The 21286-nt window shown below is 54.1% G+C and overlaps 3 protein-coding genes across 7 annotated transcripts in view; 2 read left to right on the top strand and 1 right to left on the bottom strand.

Annotated features, from left to right (window-relative positions):
• Nucleotides 1-1217: 1217 nt before the first annotated feature.
• Nucleotides 1218-7986, bottom strand: GET3 (guided entry of tail-anchored proteins factor 3, ATPase). Of its 2 annotated transcripts, none has more exons than XM_019664116.1 (7): nucleotides 7786-7986; nucleotides 6821-6968; nucleotides 3350-3498; nucleotides 3119-3269; nucleotides 2239-2346; nucleotides 1950-2147; nucleotides 1218-1560 (listed from the first exon to the last, which is right to left on the bottom strand). In XM_019664116.1, exons 1-7 carry the CDS (start codon nucleotides 7944-7946, stop codon nucleotides 1429-1431), a joined length of 1047 nt encoding a protein of 348 aa, XP_019519661.1. In that variant the 5' UTR covers nucleotides 7947-7986; the 3' UTR covers nucleotides 1218-1428. The 2 variants fall into 2 exon arrangements, with proteins under 2 accessions (XP_019519661.1, XP_019519660.1); XM_019664115.1 differs by having other exon boundaries at nucleotides 1218-1608; nucleotides 7786-7980.
• A 1330-nt stretch (nucleotides 7987-9316) lies between these two features.
• TRIR (telomerase RNA component interacting RNase) lies at nucleotides 9317-12463 on the top strand. Its single transcript, XM_019664117.1, has 3 exons — nucleotides 9317-9766; nucleotides 11662-11739; nucleotides 12019-12463. The coding sequence occupies exons 1-3, from the start codon at nucleotides 9428-9430 to the stop codon at nucleotides 12124-12126; spliced, it is 525 nt and encodes a 174-aa protein (XP_019519662.1). The 5' UTR covers nucleotides 9317-9427; the 3' UTR covers nucleotides 12127-12463.
• A 4807-nt stretch (nucleotides 12464-17270) lies between these two features.
• TNPO2 (transportin 2) overlaps nucleotides 17271-21286 on the top strand; it is a 15514-nt gene continuing 11498 nt past the window's right edge. The window contains exons 1-4 of one of the 4 annotated variants that reach the window (XM_019664233.1): nucleotides 17271-17369; nucleotides 18793-18904; nucleotides 19971-20046; nucleotides 20130-20279. In XM_019664233.1, coding sequence (XP_019519778.1) covers nucleotides 18806-18904; nucleotides 19971-20046; nucleotides 20130-20279 — 325 coding nt within the window. In that variant the 5' untranslated portion in view covers nucleotides 17271-17369; nucleotides 18793-18805. Of the gene's footprint in view, nucleotides 17370-17630; nucleotides 17675-17876; nucleotides 17934-18773; nucleotides 18905-19970; nucleotides 20047-20129; nucleotides 20280-21286 lie in introns of those variants that run through there. The other 3 variants (XM_019664234.1, XM_019664235.1, XM_019664232.1) reach the window with 3 other exon arrangements.

The raw sequence follows: 21286 nt of genomic DNA, 5'->3' as shown, positions 1-21286 counted from the left end.
GGCAGGTACATGCCTGGTGCTGTTGTAAAGGCGTTCCTTATTTCATGTCATTGAGTCCTTACAAAAAGGCTTATGAAGTTGGTGCTTGTCATTCTTGCTATCCAGGTAGGGAAACAGGCTCAGATGACACAGGCTGTTCCTGGCACAGCTGGCACTTGAACCCAGGCAGTTTGGCTGGGAGTCTGAGGTCTTTGCCACTGGCTGCACCACCGTGTTTGTTTACAAGTGCCACCCTAACATGCCCAAACTCGCTTGCACAAACCCAGTGCAATCGAGTCAGGGGATACGTTTGGGCTCGTGGCTGGGTTCCCCTTACACGCACGCACACCCTGGCACGCCCAGACACTGGGTGTGAAGTTTGAACACCACTTCCTGACTCATTCGTGTCCTCAGGCACCTTTTGTCCACCCCACCCCACCTCCCCCAAACCAGCTCTGGCTTGGAATCTGCAAACGCCCAAGGTCATCCCAGTTCTGGGTCTCAGGTGGGGATGAAGGTGGCTGTCCAGGCAGTGGCAGAGGGAGGAGTGAAGGGGTTAAGGATGCCCGCTAGGTGCCTTCCAGGCTGCTGTGCTGACCCTTTCAGGGTCAGGTGAATTTGTGTCCTGGTTCTGTGAATGGCCACACTGTCTCCATTTTTGGGATGAAGCTCAAACTACAGGAAACATGAGGCCACTCAGTGAGACCGCGCTGGAGCCAGGACAGGACTTCAGGGATTCCTCTGGACTGAGTCCTCTGCCATCCTGTTCCCAGTTGCAGCCCTGTGTTGGGAGGAGCTGATGCCATCCCACAGGGGCAGAAATTGGGGGGGTGGAGACTGTTAATCCTCTGTCTGGCCGGCCCAGCCTCTGCCCAGGGTGCCTGCTAATTTCCAAACCAAACAGCAGGTAGTGTTGGGCCAGCTGCCGGCCTAATCCGCTCCCCACTAGCCTGGGGCTTTCCAAGGGGTCTCCTGGTTCCCACACTCTGAGCCTCAAAGGAAGTCGACAGATGCCCCTCTTCCACTCCAAGCTTTACGGCAGGGACACCCCTACTCCTAGAGCTAGAAAAAACACCCCCTTACTGAAGACACCCACTTTCCAAAATTACCATAATAAACACACCTGTTAGGTCTGTTTTAACTGCGCCTCTCTAGATGTGCCATTTTTGCACAGTGTACAACCTGTGCAACTGTACATGGAGGCGCTGATGCCCAAACTCCCTGTATCAATACCCACAGTGGTTTAAGATCATTTTATTGAGGAGCGAGAGACAGGGAGAGGTGAGGGCAACTACAGCCTCCCCAGCCCCACCAGGGGGAAGAGACCCCCTCCCCGCCTCCTACCTCCCAAGTGGCTCCCCCTATATTATGGGGGTACTTTGTGCAAACTCTGCCCCGGTACGGTGGAGGATGGGTGTGAAATGGTAGCAGCTGAGGCTGGCAGCGGTGCTACTGGGTGCTGGGTGGCTTGTAGGGCTCCAGAAGGAGGGCGGAGAAGGTGTTGACCTTGTCTGCCCCCCGCACCTCGTGGGGTAGCAGAGGCAGCTTCACAATGTGGAAGTCTTCGTACAGGTCCTCCATCTGCGGCAAGGAGCAGAGGGTAGCGGTCAGGGAGCTGCAGGGCAGGGACTGAATGTGGGTAGATGGAAGTGGTCAGGATGGGGGCTTCCCAGGGTTAGGGGCTTTATAGGTCAAAGGTAGGGGCGGTGCCAGTGAGGTCTGAGAACCCTGGGCCAGACCTCCCGCTCCCCAGGGTCAGAGGTAACCGGGCCAGGCCAGCCATAGTCCTTGAGGGCCAGAATTAGGGGGAAGGGTCTGAAGTAGGGGTGAAGGGCAGGAGGTTGGAATGGGATGGAGCAAAGGGTCAGAACATAGAGTAAATGGCTAGCAGTGCTGTGGCTAGGCTAGGCCAGGCCCCCGCTGCCAGAATCAGAGGTGTGAGGGCTGGACAGGTGGCTGGGCATGCGCACCTGGTCCAGGTACTTGGCCTGGATCTTGTGGCGGGCCTCACACATCTTGCAGGGCTTCTCAGGGTCTGGGAAGACGAGCTGGTTGACAATGATGTTGTGCGTGTCGATCTTGCACTTGGCCAACTCCTGGATGAGCCGCTCTGTCTCGTATAGGGACAGGAACTCGGCGATGCACACGCAGATGAAGGTTGTCTGCTCCTGCAGGGTGTGAGAGAAAACAGTGAGGGCCAGGTGCTGGCCCTGTCCCCAACCCCTGAGCTTCTCACTGCCCACCTGTACCGTGACTCACAGGGTCCTTGAACTGCTCGCTGACGGATCGGATGACGGGCAGTGTCTCCTCCAGCTTGGAGGCCAGTTGGTCTGCGTTCATGTCCCCTAGGCCAAGCATGTTGCACATCTGGTGGGGAGGACATGGAGGGCTCGTGACTTATCTGGGGCTCATACCTCCTGGGTTGGGGGCTTGCTAAACACCCAGTGTGGATGGCTCCTGACACCTCCCAGTGGTTAAAGGCATGGGCCCTCGAGCAGACCACAGGGCTCAAATCCCAGCTCTGCCTCTTCCGGGGTACTGTGGCCAGGTGGCTTGACCTCCCAGAGGCTCAGTTTCCCCATGAGCCGAAGTGCTAGATGAGCTGACACGTGTCATGTGTTCAAAACAGTGCCTGGTACACACTTAAGTGCTCCACAAATGTGACTAACTGAGGCACAGGTCCCCGTAGAGGGCCACATACACCACCAGGGGTGTGGGATGTGTGTGTAGAAGTGTGGTTGTCATTAGGGTCCTCACACTGTTATGCTAATAACAACCCAGCGGGGCACTCGAAAGCTCTCCATTTGACAGTCAAGAAGGTGAGGCTGGGAGAAGTGAAGAGCCTTTCTTGAGGTCACATAGCTGTCATACCAAAATGCAGAGCATTTGAACCCAGGCTGCCTGGCTCTGGAATATGTTCTTTCACGATCTCTCTGGGTACTCAGTGGGCGGAAGTGGGGACACCAAGTCTGCCGGGGTAGGGGGACAGTCCCCCCCATAGTGAAGATCCATCCCACCCATTGGGAAGCATGGACCCAGAGCGGCTGTGTGTGGGAAAGGCCTTTGTCATTACACATCTGGAAACCCGGGGACTGGCTCCCACTTAGGGGATGCCTGGATGCCCTGGGGCCCTGCCTGCCTGTGAGATGAAGGGGCTGATCTGGTTCTTGATCTGCATGAGGCGGCCTAGGCCCCGCTCCACGATGGTGGGGAAGTTGAGAAGCCTCAGCGTGTGGCCTGTGGGCGCCGTGTCAAACACCACCACCGAGAAGTTCATGCCCTTCACCAGCCTGCAGGGAGATGAGGGTCAGGCCCACTCTGCCCCCTCTTCCACCCCAGCCCCGGGCAGCACCAGCCCACTGCACCTGACCTCATGACCTCTGCATAGCTCATGGCCTCATCGATGCCTGGGAAGGCGCTCATGGCTTCCTGCATCATCTTCTTGCCCATGCTTAGCATGTTGTCCTCCTCGAAAAACTCATCAGGAAGTTCTGCCACGCCCAGGCTGGGGTCAATCTCCTGGGGGAGCCGAGGGTTCGAGACTCAGACTGCTGCTGCTACTGCAGGGGCCTTCTCATCCTGGCGGGCTCCAGGCCAGGAGAGCCTGTAGAGGGCCCAAACCTCAGCCCTGCATCAGGTCCCTGCTGGGGAGACCCCCAAGGTGCCACGGCCCTCCCTTAGACACTTAAGGTCTCCCGGGATTGCACAAAGGGTCAAACTATTTCACAAACAGATGGAAAACTGTGAACTGTGATCAGTGTCCCCAGAGGGAAGCCAAAGCCCTCTGCAGGGCTTTCACTGGCTATTCCCCTACCCAGACCCCTAACTGCTTTCAGATCATTCCTGTAATGTGAGTCTTCCTTCACCGTTCCATCTAACAGCACAGCGGCAACCTCCCATCCCACTTTCTTTTCTCCTTAACATCCAGCCTCTCCTCACATGATTTACTTATCATATTTCTCCTCTGTCTCCCCAACCAGAATGTTGGCCACACGAGGGCACCAGGAACTGTCTGGCACACCGTAGGTCCTCAACATGATGTGGACTCCACAAAGGTATGACCATTCCTGAGCTCCCTGGTCAGTCTTGGATGCAATGCCTCTTTCTCTATCCTCCGCCTGTGTCACCTCTTCTTTTTTTAAAAAAATTTTTAAATTTTTTAATTTTTTAATTTTTATTTTTAAACTTTATTGGGAGATAGTGTGTTTTTCCAGGACCCATCAGCTCCAAGTCAAGTTGTTGTTTTCAATCTTGTTGTGGAGGGCGCAGCTCACTGGCCCATGTGGGAGTCAAACCAGCAACCTTAGCGTTATGAGCTCATGCTCTAACCACCTAAGCCAACCGGCCGCCCCCGTGTCACCTCTTCTTGGTGACTTCATGGGTATCATGGTGAAGCCCCCAACTCACTGGTCTAAGAGGTCACTTCCCTGCATAGAGCTTGCCCACCCATCACACCCCCAGTCACACCCTTGATGGGTTACTCCTAATCACTCGGCCACCTGTGAGCTCACTTATCCCACTCTCTGACCCGAGCCTCCGAGCCTCCTACCTCAGTTATTTAAACCTCTTTGGGCCACCTTATCCCCATACCTCTGCCTCCCAGTTCACTGTTGGGTGTCCCATTTGGCTGGCATCCTTATCCAGCTCAGTCTCCATAGGTTGCTTCTGCAAACACTCCGCTCCCTCTGTGGTTGGCAAAATCCCCATCCTGGTTACTCCTGGCCCTCTGGTATGGCTGCACTGAGGTGACCATCAGGGGAACACACCTGATGAATAATTTCCACCTTGCTCCTTATTCCTAATCACAAATCTCCAAAATGCACTCGATAGCCAGACAATCCACTCTTGGGAGTGTTTATGTCAAATTTTATCCTTCCTCTTTCCCTTCTGTTCCATTTGCTTCTTGCTCTCTGCTGAGACCTAACCCTCACCTGTGCCTCAGTGAGAAAGAAAAGCTGCTGGCTGCCAAAACCCTCATTGCCCTCCCAGGAAATACCCCAGTCCACTGGCCTTGCCTTTGAGTCCCTGGTCTTGGCGTGGCCCAAGTCCTGGGTTTGTTTGCTGGATGGAGCTCATGCCCATCTCTGCCAGCATCCTGGCTTCCTCCTACAACATTACTTGTCCTTCTCTGTTGGAGCATTTGTGTCAGCAACAGAAAAACATGCTCTAGCACCTCTCTTCTCAAAAAAACCTTCCATGGGCCAGCCGAGTGGCGCGTTGGTTAAGAGCTGGCTTGGGATGCCAGAGGGCCCTGGTTCGGATCCCACATGAGGGCCAGTGACACTGCCCTCCACAGCTAAGATGCTGAACAACAGCTCAACCTGGAGCTGGGCTGCTGTGAGTCACTGCCAACGCTGTAGGCTGCAGCCCCTGCTGCAGTGGGTTGCCATGGGCAACCGTGTGTAGCCAGCAGCCAGCGTGAGCAGCCAGCGTGAGCTGCCAAGAGCCGCCGTGAGCGGCTGTCCAGAAGTCGGCAACTGATCTGCCTCACCCGGGAAGAGCGCAATGATGGTGCCAACTTGAGCCAGTGAAGCAACATCCTCCACAACTAGACTGAAGAACAAAAGGATAGCAGCTTGTCTGTTTCCTTTCCCCCAATTCCCCAATAAAAATCTTTAAAGAAAAAAAAGAAAAAAGAAATAAAGATGCTAAAACACAGGGATCAAAGGGTGTGCCAAAAGCCACACAGCTACTCTAGTAGAAACCCGGTCCCATTAAAAAAAAAGAAAAAGCCTTCCATAACCCTTCTCCTATATCCCTCCAGAGATGGCCCCATTTCTTAGCCCCCATCATGGCCAGCCCCAATCACTGTCTCCACCTCCTCAGCTCATCCACTCCAGGCAGGATTTTGCCCCAACTCCCAGGGTGGTCTCTCTAAAACTGATGTGCCTACTGGAGCCAACAACCTCTTCCTGACCAAGTCCTTTGTCCTCCTGGAGCTTAGGAGCCCACGCCCTCTGGCTTTGCTCTCACTTCACTGGTGGCTCCTTCTTGGCCTCCTTCACTGCTGGACCCTAAATGCTATGTGCCCTCAGGTTGTTTCTGGGCCTTTCTGTTCTCTCACATTCTCCTCCATTCACATAGCTTTAAATACCACCCTTGGGACAACGGCTCTCAAATCAATGTCAAAGGCCACTGTCTTGGTGTGTCCACTTGGATGTCCAGTGGGCACCTTGGATTCACCATGGTCAAAACGGAATTTCTGATTTGTCCCTTCTAAACCTGCTTCTCTCCTAGTCTTCCCCATCTCAGATGCTCAGGAGCCAACTGAGCGATATACTTAATCCATTTCTTTCCCTCACCCATTATAACAAAGCAGTCACATTGCTGTATTTCCAAAATACATCCCAAACTTAACCACTCTCCCCCAACATTCTGCCCCACACCCGAGTTCCAGCTGCCATCATCTCTTGCCTGGTCACTGCCCTAGGCTTCTTGTTAGTCGCCTTGCTTCCATCCTCGACTTACAATCCAATCCCCACATGGCAGGCACAGAGAACTTTTTAAAAAGTTAATTTGGCCATGACAGCGCCCTGCTTAAAATGAACAGCTTCAAAGCCAAACTGCTCCCAGTAGCCTACAAGGTCCTACATCGTGTGCCTCTGATTGATCTCTCTGACAGCTCCCTCCCCTTGCTCACTCACTAAGCTCCGGTCACTCTGGCTTCCTTTCTGCTCCACGAACATTCCTCACTCGTGTCCCTCTGGGTATGTTGAAGAAGGGGTGAAACTGGACAGAGGATGTAAGAATGAGCAGGATATTGTAGCTGATGGTAGGTGTTCACAGGAAAGGCCTGAACGGGCTTTTGCTTGAGTGGGAAGCTGAACCCTGTTCCACTCACCATGGCAAAGAGGTTGTCATAGCCTTTGACCTTGGTGGGCACCTTGGAGAACTTCTGGTCAAATGCATCAGAGATGTTGTGGGCTGGGTCGGTGGAGATGATCAGAACACTCTCCCGCCCCTTGGATAGCTGGACTGCTAGGCTGCAGCTGGGCAAGGGAAAGGTCAAAATGCAAGAAGTGAGGGGTTAGGCTCTGCTCCCTAGGTCTACATGGAAAGATGTGGGGCCCAGAAGCTGGGGTCCCGGATCAGCCAGGCCTTGAGAATATGAGTAATTGTGGAATTAAGCCTCAATCTCTGCAGAGGGACCCTCTCAGACCTCATCTACTAACCCCGCCAGCTGGCTAGCGTGGTGAGGTTCAGTATGGCTTGATGCCTGCTTCTTTGCTGGCACAGAGTGGCGTGCCAGCTGTCCGGCCAGCATAGTTAAGGAGTCCCTTGCACCCCTTCAACTCTAAGCTAAGGGTTCCCCCCGCACTTCCTGCTAAACTCAGGATGGTTCAAACCAATTGTCCAGGATAATGTGCCCCAGAGACCACTGCCCCTCCTCCCAGCTGACTAGGATAGTCTGAGCATCGTGCCCTCACCTTCCACTCCCACGTGTGCATAGAATGGCAAGGTTCACTCAGACTAGGAGAGTTTGCCCCCGTGTCCCTCCCTATACTCTGAGCTCGCTCCGGTACGGTCCAGCTGACTGGGACATTTAAGTGCTCTCCTGACCCCCGTGCGTTTGGTTCATTGTGGTTTGGCCCTTGAACCCCAATGGGAATGGTCTGCTCAAAGGGTTCCAGGCCTGCATTCAGGAAGTTTCTTCCATTTGCTCCAGGTAACTTCTGGAGAGTACAACCCGGAAGACCCTGGCCCAGCCCCCGTACCCGGCTCGGGGTCGAAGAGCGATCCCTGGCTTCCCCTTCGTCCAGTGGTACATCCCACTCGTCTTCCCGGCCCCCGCTGCAGCCTCCTTACCTGCAGGTGGTTTTGCCAACACCACCTTTGCCCCCTACGAAGATCCACTTAAGGCTGCGCTGCTCGATGATGTTGCTAAGCGTAGGCTCCAGCGGCTCCACATCAGGCGCATCCTCGAACTCCTCTGCCTCAGCCCCCCAACCGGCCACCCCTGCTGCCATCTTGGAACCGGCTCACGTGACCGAGCGGAGCGCACCACGCAAAACACCAACAGGGGAAATTCCATGTTATATCCCCCATCACGGCTAGCAGCCCGAGTTAATTTCTTCATGACCTGACTTTCAGGCGCTAATAGAAGCTATATTTCCAATGTCCTTCTCTTTCAGGGTTCACCTTATCGATCTCTAGTCTATGTTTTTTCAAAGACTCCTCCTGTCTAATTAACATATTGGTACGTTCCAGGATACTCCCCTTCCCTGATTGGACCCTAAATCTTGCAGCACTCTTTTCATTGGCTACATCCTTTATTACTTTCACCAATCACTCTCAGGTCCTGGTAGCCGCCAACCTCTCCTTAGCAACCAGCCAAACACCCAGTGCATGCCCTTTCGGTGAAGTTAGACCCCAGGTCCGCACTGGACTGACTGCATAGGCTCAACTTCTTGTCGATCTTTTCCCTTATTCTCCAAATTGAATCACAACATCCTCTCAGGGCCTTCTCCTCTGTTATTCAATTGGCTGTGATCCACCGGCTGACGCAAACCAATCATAGACGAATTGATTAGTTGGCCGAAGACAGGTCTCGGGACTGTGAGTGGACGGGGAGAACGACTCAGTCCGGTTGGGCGAGATTCGCAGATCCTTGTCCAGTGCTCCCTGAACCCCTATGCTGGGCAGACCAGGGCAGGAACCACACCTGTAACCGCGCTTCTTGTCTTGGTCGGGACTCTATTCCCGAAAACTTCTTTGTACTTTGCTCCCTGTGTAAGGGGAGACTCCAGCAAATTCCGTTTGAACTTCTGCACTGGGCAGTAATACAAGCTTTGTCGCAGGCCGTTGGCGGACACTCTTAACTCTAAGCTGGGGTACTCCAGCTTAGACATACCCCTTCTCCGAGAAGTTTCTTCTGAGTATTCTAGCCCATAAGATAATAATACCCTGATTCTCAGATGGGAACCCCAGCTCCACGGAACTAACTGTATCCGCATTCCCAAACGAGAGCTTCATCCTAGAGACAGGTACCCAATCCAGGACACCTCTATTTCTACGTTGGGGGTTTAGGCTGGATATACTCTCTGGACCTAGTTAGGGACATAGGTTCCGAGGTGTCAGTTGAGTACACAGCCTCACAGGGGATCCCTCTCCTCACTGAGATTATCCCTGGTGCCAGAAGAAGGTTTTGGCCCCGTTAAGCTAATCGCCTCCAGTCCCGTGCCAGCTACAGCCCCAGAAAACAGTCCCATTCCAGGGGAGACCCTGTCTGCATAACTCCTGCCCAAGTCTAGCTGGTTATAAAGACCCGCGGGGAGGGGCCCCACGGTCCGCCAGTTTCGTCCTGCCCCTCGGGCCCCGCCTCCATTGCGGACGCTTGCGGGTCAGGGTGTTCTTCCCGGCATGCATTGCTCGGGATCGGCAAGTTCGGGGGCTAGCGCGGGGCCGAAGCGGCCTTCCCGGAGTCCTTTGCGCGGCACCTGGCGACAAAATGGCTGCCCGAGGGAGACGGGCGGAGCCTCCGGGCCGGGAGGCACCGGGCCCCGCGGCGGGCGGCGGCGGCGGGGGCCGATGGGCTGAGTCGGGGCCCGGGACATCGCCTGAGAGCGGGGATGAGGAAACGTCGAACCCGGTGTCGGGCGGCGTGAACTTGTTCGCCAACGACGGCAGCTTCCTCGAGCTGTTCAAGCGGAAGATGGAGGAGGAGCAGCGGCAGCGGCAGGAGGAGCCGCCCCCGGGCCCGCCGCGACCCGACCAGCCGGCCACCGCCACCGCCGCGGGTCCCGGGGATCCGAAGAGGAAGGGCGGCCCGGGCCCCACGCTCAGCTTCGTAAGGAGCCGCGGGGGTGGGGGCGGGCGCCAGGGCCTGCCGTGGCAGGGGGAATCGGCTCGAGAAAAGGGATTGGGATTCAGGCCCACCCTCCGACCCCGATGAGGGGCCTGTCCGGGTCACCCGCTGAGGATGCGGAACCTGGATTCCCGACGTGCGAGGTTTGGGGGTGGAGGTAGGGATCTCCGGAGCTTGCCCGCGAGAACCGGGAGCCGAGGATGGGGAAACTAGGATTCCAGTATTCCTGTTCAGTGGTACTCGAACTTTGGGTACTGGGACCATCTCCCACTATTCGGAAGGGAAGCAGATTCAAATCTGGAGTCAAAGGTGTGTGGATTAGAGACTCAGACAGTTTACTGTGTGACCTTAGGAAATTTGCTTGACTTCCGGAGTCTCATTTGTCTAGTGTCCATTTATTGAGCACCTTACCTTGTGCTGGGCATTGTGCTAGGTGCTGGATGTGCCCTGGTGAACATGAGACAAGATCTCCACTTTACTGAGTGTCTACTTTTGCCTACCTTCATTTTTTCCATATTTGGAAAAGTGGACATTATCTCATCTTCTGATGTGATGAGGGTTCAGTGAGGCCATCCTGGAAAAGTGGTTAACTTGGGGCCTGACTTATAGGAAGGGCTAAACCAGTGGTTCTCATTTGGGGGTGATCCCCCCATTTAGCAAAATTTGAAGACATTTTTAGTTGTCAGAACTGGGGGAGTGAAATGTTACTGACATCTGAGTAGAAACCAGGAATGTTGCTCAACATCTACAATGCACAGGACAGCCCTTGCCGTACCCCATCCCATTCCCCAGCAAAGAGTGATCCAGCTCAAAATGTCATTAGTGCAAGATTGAAAAACCCTAGTCTAAATAAATGGCACTTATATTGATGGTCCATTCTGAGCTTGCTTTGTCTTTGGTATTGAGATCAAATTCCTGTGATGTGAAGAAAAATGTGTTGACTCGAGAATAATGGACTGGGGGTCAAGATTCACCATCTACCAAAAATGGATGTGAGACTAGTCCCAGCAGGGCAGGTCACTTAATGCAGAGACGATGCCTGTGAAGGCTGTTGCAGCCTGTGGGGCACAGAAAACCCTCAGTAATTGGGAGAATGGAGGACCAGGATGAAAGTCCAGAGTGAGACTTCTGTTTGAAGAATGGGAAGTGTTAGTACCTGGGTTGGGACGGTGTAAGAACTGTGTGGAGGCCAAGTACCCCTCCTTGGGTGGAGTAGCATTAGTTGTCACTGTCTTTTTCATTTGTTTATCAAGGGGCTGTTGTTGGAGCACCCTCATAGAGGCCAGGCCAGGTTAGGTGCAGGGGATACTGCGTTGCTTAGTCTTTAAGGATGCTGCTGTGTGGCTTGGACACACCTGACCCTGAACCAGCTCCATTGTTTGCTGCCAGGATGACCAAGGGTATGGGCCTCACCTTCTCAGAGATGTTTCCTCATCTATAAAATGGGGATGGTTGTAACCTTCATCGTAGGGTAGCTGTGAATGTGAAAGGAGATGATACATTCAAAGCACGTGGCACAGGGCTTAGCATACAGTAAGTGCTCAATAAAGGGAGATGTTGCTGCCTACATGGTTACTGGCAGGGGAGGGGGAGGTTTTAGCATGGAGAGTGAGGACAGAGCCCATCCCCACGGATGTGGGGGTTTTTCTCCGTGGGAAGGCAGCCCGGGGGCCCAGGGTTGCCTGGGCATCATGGGCCCAGGGCAGGCGCTGAGTCGCATGTGCTCCTCTCTGCTGCGCAGGTTGGCCGGCTGGCGGAGCTGGGCGCGGCGTCGGGACGGGCCACCGGGCCGGGCTAGGAAGGTGTAGTGGGCCTCAGCGCCGCCAAGGGCGGGCCCGGCTCCTGTAACCGTTGCAGTCTTCTGTCCCTTCACCCAGGTGGGCAAACGCAGAGGCGGGAACAAACTAGCCCTCAAGACGGGAATAGTAGCCAAGAAGCAGAAGACGGAGGATGAGGTGAGCCGGTTGGGTGGGGGGGGCTGCCCACGTGGCCTTTCCTTTCCAGCCTCAGCACCCGGCTAATGAGCCCTGTCCCTCCCTGTCTAGCATCTGGGCCTTGGCATGGGTACTGGGTGGGGAAGGAGGGCTTTCAACAAGGTCTCCAGATAACTTGACTCTGAATAGGAACTCTGGGATGACACTGGGGGTGGATCAGCTGTCTCAGGACAGTCCTGATCCCGGTTCCTGGCCTCCCTGGCATCCCCTTCCCAACCTCCTGTGTCCCCCACCCCACAGGTATTAACAAATAAAGGTGATGCATGGGCAAAGTACATGGCAGAGGTGAAAAAGTACAAAGCCCACCAGTGTGGTGACGATGATAAAACTCGGCCCCTGGTGAAATGACTCCCTTCCCCCGCCTGCCCACGGCCTGGGACTCTGCGATGTACATAACTATTTAATGTGGCGGCAGCGGCGGCAGCCTTTCCCCCCAAGGACTTACACACAGAAGGAAACCGAGATGCTTCCCTCAGCCGCCGCCGATCCTCCAGGACTCTTTTTTACCTTGAGCACTTGCCTCCTGAGACTTCACAGAACAGTGGTTTACTGTCGTCTCTCTCCCCTCCTCCCCCCCAACCTCCTCGCTCTCTCTGGCTCTTTGTGTCTTTCTCTTCTCACCCTCCCCTCCTTCCTCCCCTTAGCCATCACGTCTGGAAAGTAAAGAACTTGACTTAGTGCTGGAGCTGAGTGCTTGGTTTGCCTTCTTTGCTCTCTCCAACCTAAACCCTTTCCCTTCGGCTTACACCGCCCCACCAAAACCTGGGTCTGGCCGGGTGAGTGGGGCTTTGGGGTATAGGGAGGATGGGGGTGTTCTCTATACAGTAGGCCTGGACTCTTCCCCAGGACCCATTTCCTCCCCACCCTGACTGCACCACCATTGTTGCTCCTCGTGTTCAGGGTCTCTTCACAGTCCCATTTGGCTGGGCTAAAGCTGTCATTTAGGGGAAACAGACGAGTACCTACTGTGTGCCTTGGCTGTTCTGAGCCATGGGGCCACAGGAGTGAACAGAACAGACCACATGTGCTCCCTGCCCTTGTGAAAGGAAACAGACAAAAAGGACTCCGAAAAGGCACCACCATTTTTGGAGGTGCCTGTGAAGAAGTGCTGGGTAGAAGCTGGGGGAGTGGGTATATTTTTGTTGACATCTGATCAGAGATCTGTGGGAGGTGAGGAAGTGAATCCCTAGGTGGAAGGAACAGCCAGTGTAAAGACAGGTGGGAGAGTGGGAGAGTTTGAGGAGCCCCATATAACTAGAGCCCGGTGAGTGAGGAGGGTAGGTGGATTACATACAGAGCCTTGTGTGCTAGGGTGGGAATTTGGGACTTCATTTTGAATGAGAAGCATTGGGGGTGGGGGTGGGGTAGGTGTTGAGCTAAGAAGCAATACAGTGTGCTTTATATCTTAACAGGATCTCCCTGGCCAAAGCGGGGCTGGGGTAGACGAAGGCCAGGCCATGATTAGGGGAACAGAGGTGATGGGGTATTGGCAGTGCAGGAGCTAAGGAGGGCTAGGATCTGGATTCCTGTAGGCTACTCTGTCCTGCCAGCAACTTGCAGTCCTTCCAGGGAGGCTAGGGTTGGTCCCTCTGGCTGTGTATATGATCAGGAGAAGAAGCACACAAGGGCTTGTGTGTCCCACTTTACAATCATGACTGTTGGCTGGTTGGGACTGGGTGTCCTATAGAAAGTCTGACTCCCCTAGTGCCCCTCTAATGCTTCTCTGCTCTCCTGGCCCCTTTGTTTGTCCTGGTAGAGCTGAAATGTTTTAAAATGCCCTTGCCTCCCAACTCCTCAAACCTAATCGACTTGAAGCAACAATCTAGGCCCTCCAGATGTGGTCCCATCTCCCAGACCTTCCCAGACATGAATGGTGAGTAGCTCAGCACTCTAGCAGGGAAACCATCCCAGGGCCAGGTTCCTGTCCCCCTTCAGTCAGGGGAGGACCACAGCTTAGGGGATCATGGTGGTCACTGGGACCAGTGGAGGCAGTGGGAGGTAGGGAAGACAGCTGTGATTTTGGGGAGACGGCTGATGTGGCACCCGCCTGGCTTTAGACTCTACCAGGTCTAGCCTGTGGGGGTGGGGTGGGGCGTTTCAAATACTGAGCACCAGAACAGACAAAACTCCCTGTCCTAGTGGAGCTAACATTCTAGTTGGGGGAAACAGACAAGAAGCAAAATATAGGGCATATCAGATAGTTAAACGTTTTGGAGGAAAAGTATGAAAGGGGGACCACGATGAGAGGGAAAGAGATGGCAATGTTAAGTTGGTTGGGGATGGCCTCCATGAAACGGTGGCATTTGTCCCAAGTTCTGAAGGAAATGGGACTGGCATCCTTGGAAGTGTTCCAGGCCGAAAGAACGGCAGGTACAAAGACCCCAAGCTGAAACCATGCCTGACTTGAAGAAGAGGGAGCAAGCAGGCTTTGGATCAGGAGACATGTCTGCTCTCACTTCCTGCTAATACACAGTAAGGCTTGTCTGGTTTATTTTCCACATTGTCTTAAAGAGCTCTCCTTCCTACTTTGGGGATGCGGAGCTGGCCCAGATGTGATGTTAGCCTTGAGGATGTAGCATGGGGGAAGGGGACATAGGAAGCCAGTGGAACCACCTCTATCTCCTCCTCCCTCAAAGCCACCAGCCCCTGCTGGATCTTAAAAAAGAAACAAGTGGGAGAAGTAGGTCGCCCCTGCCGCAGCTCAGCCTCTATTCTGGAGCTTCAGGAGGCAGAAGGAGCTGATGGAGCTCTGGCATCTCCATTCACGGTGCTCACCAGCCCTGACTTGGGGAAAGTCTGAAGGGAGAGGAAAATCAAATTTCAGGTTTTGTGAGTCACATAGCCCTGTCTTCAAACTATTCTGGTGCCTGATAGCTGTGTGATCTTGGGTAAGTCACAGCCTTTCTGTGGTTAAGGTTCTTCATCTATAAAATAGGGGTAACATGCAGAAACATCTCTGGAGATAGGCACTGCCCTAATGTAAGGGCAATGTTCATGCATATAGTCAACGTTAACCCTGACATTTTAAACAACTGTCATTGCTTCTCTGGGTGAAGCAACTGGCTTGTGTTTGGTGGTAATGTTTGAGAAATGCTGACCTTCACACGCAGGTGCATGCAGTATGATGAGATGCTCTGGCAGGGAGGCTGTTGTAAAGTGAGAGGCGATTGTCTCCCATCTCAGATTCACGGTTGGGGATCAGCTCCTTGAGTTTCTTTTTTGCCCTAAACGCTTCTAGTTGAAATAAGTTTGCCGTACACAGGGCTGTTGTGAGAATTACGTTTGGAAACTCTGACAGGCAGTAGGTGCTTAAGAAATAGGGGGCGGGGGAAGGGGGCGGCGGCGGCGAGAGTCCCGATTCAGTACTCAAATCCACCAGCTGGGGAGAGGAAGCAAGACTTCCATGATCACAAGAGGCCCAACACTGTGGATCATACAGGAAGCAGGAGCCACTTTATTTTGCTTGGACTCTCACCCTTGAGGCTTGCGCAGGGCCGCTGGAAACCTGACGTGTTAAAAGGGAGGGGATGAGCACTCACATTCTCTCCCGCGTCTCTACCTCGCTTCCCACCTGACTCTTACCTGGGGCAAACTACAACCCTGAACAGAAAACTCCTACTATTCGTACCCTCCCGAATCCTCCAAATATAGTCCCAGCCGCTCAACCTCACTCTTCTGCTCAACACCCACCCGCAGGGCTCTCTAGGTGCCTGAGTTTTGAGTCTCCGCCAGAGCCCGTAAGCGGGCGCCTGGCAGGATGGAATTTGTAGTCCCTGAGCTAGGGAAGGCCATTGCGCATGCGTAGGCGACGGCTTTTTCGCACGTGTCTTCTAAGTCTGGTTTCTGTCCAGCGGAGCCTGCTGAGGTGGGAATTCAGGCGGTTCCTTCGCCGAGCCCGACTGTCGGACTGGAGTTAGGCACCAGCCGACCCTTCTGAAGCCAGTACTGGCCAAGAGAGGTCTTAGGTACCTATTTTTCATGAATGAATGGAGCCCGGACTGACTTTGCCAATGGGAAATGGGCTGAGAAACCTGTCCACCTCCTATAGGCCAGGGCAAAAATTGACCTTGTGCTAAAAAGTCTCGGGACAGGGCTGGGTTGTCCTTTGGGATCAGAGACCTAGTTGATTCAGTAAATTTAGTAAACATCGATTTAGGGAAGGGCTGAATATGCATAAAGTGAAAGTTCGGCTTTGAGCCTCACGGGGTAGACACCACGTTATAAAAGAACAATTTTGGTGATGCTTAACTTAGACTATCTCTAACCTCTAACCCAGCAAACTATGTATTCTAAACTCATTTGACAAGACGGGAAACTAAGGCTCCGAGTGGCAGGACGTCACCCACCTTGTTATCAGTAGGGTCAGGAAGGGAACCGGGTGCTCCAGGGTCTCCAGCTCCTTCCTGTTCTCAAGAGAAATTAAAGAAGGCCCTACTTTGCCCTCCGACGGCGCAAGGATCACAAAAATGTGTTTTTCATGACTCTGCCCTTGCCTGAATTTCCTGGGCTGTTCTACTTCATTCAGCTTCAAGTGGGGAAAGGGATTAGGCCGTTTGCTCGTGTTTATTATTTCATTTCAATTAAAGTTTTATATCCTTGTCGAGTTTTTCATATCCTAGTAAAAACTGTCAAACAGTACTGGAAAATAAATACTGTAAAATGTGGCAGAGGCTTCTGTAGGAAGCCAGCCTGTCTCAGGCACTTCACTCCCTTTGTCTGGTTTTTCTTTGTCTCTGGGGTATAAAGTCCACTCCAGGCTGTCCCCTTTCACTTTTTCTTTGCGCACATAGACTGTACTTCCAAATAACCTCTGGATGGGGGGAGGGAGAGACAGTTCAATTCTTTTTTCTTTTTTTTTTCATGCGGGAGCCCAAACGGCAACCTTGCTGTTAAGAGCACAAGTTCTATCCACTGAGCCATTCCGGCCGCAGCTCAGCTCAAGGTGCTGAGTTCAGTCCCAGCTGTGGGAGGGCATAGCCCCCATGGAAGAGGCAATCTTGTCATTAGGAGCACGTGCTCTCACTACCTGCCATCCTGCCACCTGTTAGCAGCTGTTGGCAGGTCAGCTTGGCTGGGAATCGAACTGGCGACCCTGTTGCTCAGAGCTCACACTTTTGAGCGAGCTCTTAACCAACTGAGCCACTCAGCCAGCCGAACAGTTCAATTCTTAGAGGAGGGGTTGACAAAAGCGCAGCTGACTCTGGACGAGGGGTTCCCGTGTCCATACACCCGGAAAGTGCCCACGCGCCACCAAACTCAGCTTCCAGCAAAAGGGCTGCTGTCAGGCCGGCTTGAGAGACGCTGAGGAAAACGAGACGCTGGGAGGACCGGCCGGCCAGAGAGGCCAAGAAAGCCGGCAACTCTTCGGTCACGTGTCCCGGTCTCGGAGGGTCTGGGTCTCCCGGGTGCCAGGCCACGTGTGACGGCTGCTCCTTCCGATTGGCTGGGCTGTATCAGTTTGAAAGGCGTACGGAAGCCGCCGCAGCTCATCTACGGCCGCGTTTTTTAATTCCCTCTCTTTGGCTCCCTCCTTCCGCGGGAGTCTCAGGAGAAGGCGCAGCGCTAGGCGCCGCTGCTCCCGCTCCGGCCGGGTAAGTGGGCCTCATCCGGAGCTAGACCGGCTCGGCTCTGGCTTGCTTCGACCCCCGTCAGGGTCCGGACCTGTGCATCACGCGGCCCGGCGTCTGGGCCGCGCCTGACCCGGAAAGGCCGAGAACCGTGTTGGGCCCGATTCTCTAGGCAGAGAGAACGGGCCGGGGGGGAGGGGGAAACAGAGCCGGGTTTAGGGGGTGGGGCCTCGGAGTCGGGCTAGGTCTCCGTGCTGCGAGAATCGGGCCAGTGGGGCACCTGGGGTCGGGCTCGAGGGGATCTGATTGTGGGACGTCGTGAGGATCGGGTGTGTGTGTGTGTGGGGGGGGTTGTTTCGGCGGGGCTTGGCTGGGTCTGATTGGGAGAGGCCGCATTGAAAAGTTGCGGGGGGGAGGGCTTGTTGGACTCCGATAGGGAGGGGAGTCAGACTTCCGCCTGAAGCGTTTTGCTGGGTCTGACTGCGAGGCGTCACTGGGATCCGTTGGGGGGAATGCTCCGGAGGGTGTTCGGCCAGGCCTAATTGGGCGAAGCTGCAGGGATCCGACGAAGGGGGTTTCCGGCTCGAGGTGGTGGAGGGGTTGGTGGAACTTGATTGGGGAAAGCAGCAGAGATCCGTCAGCAGGAGTTACTGCCGACTGGGCCAGGGGGCTGGAATGGGGGAAGGCTTGGCTAGACCTGATTTGGGAAAGGGACAAGGACCCGTCCTGGGGGCTTCTGTCGCGGGGTGGAAGGGCTTGGCTGACTTTTTCGGAGGGGCAACGCGGACCTATCTGGGGATTGCTTCGGACCTGATTAAGGGGAATCGCTGGACGGGGTATAGCTAGGCCAGGAAGGGGGGGCGTATGGCATCCGGCTGAGCTTGGAGGACCGGATTAGGGGAGGCGGCAGGGATCAGGACGATCGGAGCTCTTGGGACGGTGCACCTGGGGAGGCTCGGACCAAACCGGGCAGAGGGGCATCTGGGATCTGGCGGAGCTTGAGGGCTGGATTTCGGGAGGAGAAGGGGGATCTTCCGGGACCGTGTCTGCAACGGGGAGACCACGGGGGCCGGGGCTCTATCGTGGCCTGGGGCAGGGCCCCTGCATGGAGAAGTGGCTGGGCCCGCAGCCGGGGGCGGCGGCACGGGCAGCCGTGGGACGAAGGCTGCGTGCCAGCTCTGATGAGGATCCACTGGGCCCTGCCACCGCCTCCCATGGCCCGCTTCCACACCCTCCCGCCCGTACTCGCAAGCCCGCGACTGCGCGGCGGTGGATGGCTCAGCTGGCAGGGACCCCGCACTTGGGCTGGTGTGGATCGGCCGCCTCCGCCTGTCCGCCGAGGGCGCTCCTGTGGTGCTGTCGCTACTGCCACCTCCTCGGGGGTTCAGCCTGCGTCTCACACGGAGCTCCTGGGACCCAGAGCTGACCCCGGTCCCTGCCTCCACAGCTCGCCTTGCGCCATGGACTGGCAGCCAGACGAGCAGGGCCTGCAGCAGGTCCTACAGCTGCTCAAAGACTCGCAGTCACCCAACACAGCCACGCAGCGCATCGTGCAGGATGTATCCTTCCTTCCGGGCCTGAAGGCCAGAGAGAATAGGGCCCACCCCCTAATCCCGACTCTTTTCTGCAGTGGCTAGGAGCTGGCCTTGGCCGAGAATTAAGGGTTAGAATTTAGGGTCCCGTTCCCAGAGTAAATGCGGCCCTATGGGAGGGAGGAACACCTCTGGTTGGCACTCAGCTTGTGTTTAGGTTCATGGTTAAAATTTTTGTTTCGATTGGTTGTTTAAGATACTATACGTTAAAGTTTTTTTCCCCCTAAGATTTTATTGGGGAATTGAGGCAGGGGAACAGCTTTGGGGAATTGGGGAAGGGAAACAGACAAGTTGCTGTACTTTTGTTATTCAGTCTAGTTGTGGAGGGCGTCGCTTCACTGGCCCATGTTGGTATTATCGTTGCACTCTTCCCTGGGTGAGGCAGTGGCTCGCTGGCCATTGGACGGCCGCTCACGCCAGCTGCCAGCTACTTACGGTAGCTTATGGCAGCCCACTTCAGCCCCTCTGCAGCCTATGCCATTGCAGGCAACTCAGTGCAGCCCAGCTCCAGATTGAGTTGTTGTTCACCATGTTAGCTGTAGAGGGCACAGTGTCACTGGCCCTCATGTGGGATCCGAACTGGAGCCCTGCTGCTCAGTTGGCATCCTAAGCCAACTCTTAACCAATGTGCCACTCGGCTTGCCCAAGTTAAACTTTTAAAATATTTAAACCACTGGCAAGTTTCATAGGAAAATGTCTATTCTCTTTTTTTAAAAAAAGTAGGCAACTCTGGACTGTTAGTTAGCAGAACTGAGTAGCAGCTGCCACTTTCAGACAGAGCTAGGTCCACCAACCCTCTCTTGCTCTGGCCAGATCTTCAGAAGTGGTGGGGAGCTCAGGTATGCTCCCCCACCCCCTGGGTGAATTTGATGTGCCTGAAATGCTGCGTTCTTCTGGGCATGGGGGTTGACAGGTGGGCTCCCAGGAACTGGCTGCTTGGTCCCAGTGGTCAGAGGTACTATCAGCTACATATCAGTGAGGGGGCCCCAGCTGGGGAAGCCCTTGTCTCCCAAGTCCCTTAACAACCTGGCAGAAACTCAAACAACTGAACCAGTTTCCTGACTTCAACAACTACCTGATCTTCGTTCTGACCAGACTCAAGTCGGAAGGTACGTTGCCTTTGGTGCCCCAACACAGACCAGACCTCACTTTCTCCCCTGTGGTCCTCTGAGCCTCAGCCCTCTTCCCTCAGATGAGCCGACTCGCTCTCTCAGTGGTCTAATCCTCAAGAACAACGTGAAGGCGCATTACCAGAGCTTTCCTCCTCCTGTGGCTGACTTCATCAAACAGGAGTGTCTCAACAACATTGGCGATGCCTCCTCGCTCATCCGAGCCACCATAGGTGAGGTGGGCAGCTGAAGTTGGCCTGTGATGACACCCTGAGCTCTCACTTGGCCAAGAATGGCCTCAGCATGTTAAGGCTATCAATTCACTGGGGATGGTAGACCTATTACTGTTGCCATTTTGCAGATGAGGAAACTGAAACACAGAAAGGTTAAGGGATTTGCTTGATAAGTAGCAGAGCTCAAAAGTGATCAGTGCAGGTCCATGTTCTGAACCACACTCCCTCCTGAAATAGCCGTTCTTGCTTCTGAGGCAGTCAGTCACTGAATGTCCAGAATTTTATGTTAGGTCCTGAGGGTATAGCAGGTTAAAATCAGAGCTCCCTGCCCTTGTAGAGTTTGGTGTCATTAATGATTTAGGTGAACTAAATCAAACCAATAATGATTTAGCTGAAACGTGAGTTAGCTTTGCCTTGGAGCCTTCCTGACTCCTGGAAGGCTGCCTGAGGGAGTTAACAGAATGATGGCCAGTAATTTTCCAGCAGTTTTATCTTAAGCCTTTTCTTTCTTTTTTAAATTTTATTGGGGAACAGTGTGTTTTTCCAGGACTCATCTGCTCCAAGTCAAGTAGTTGTCTTCAATCTAGTTGTGGAGGGCCCAGCTCTTTGGCCCATGTGGGAATCAAGCCGGCAACTTTGATGTTATGAGCCTGCGCTCTAACCACCTGAGCTAACCGGCTGTCCCTGTTAAGCCTTTTCACTACTGTTAAATACCAACTACTATTTGTTGCCGACTTAACTCCCCCCCCACAGTTTTATTGAAATGTTTTAAATGAAAAGACGGATATGCTTGCCCAAAAGGGAAGGTAATCTTATGGTTTTTTTTTTATTGTTAGTTTCAGGTGTACAGAACAATGCAATAGTTACCCTTTTCACCCTCACAAAGTAACAACCCCCCTCCCCCCATCCACTGCCCTCCCACCCCCGATATCATGCTTATCTATTACAATTCCATTGAATCCGTTCCCGCACTCTACTCCATGTCCCGAGGTTATATATGTATATAT

The sequence above is a fragment of the Hipposideros armiger genome, unplaced genomic scaffold, assembly GCF_001890085.2.
Source record: "Hipposideros armiger isolate ML-2016 unplaced genomic scaffold, ASM189008v1 scaffold_417, whole genome shotgun sequence".
Lineage (NCBI taxonomy): Eukaryota > Metazoa > Chordata > Mammalia > Chiroptera > Hipposideridae > Hipposideros > Hipposideros armiger.
Note: the sequence above shows the minus strand (reverse complement) of the source record. Positions and strands in the feature narration are given on the sequence as shown.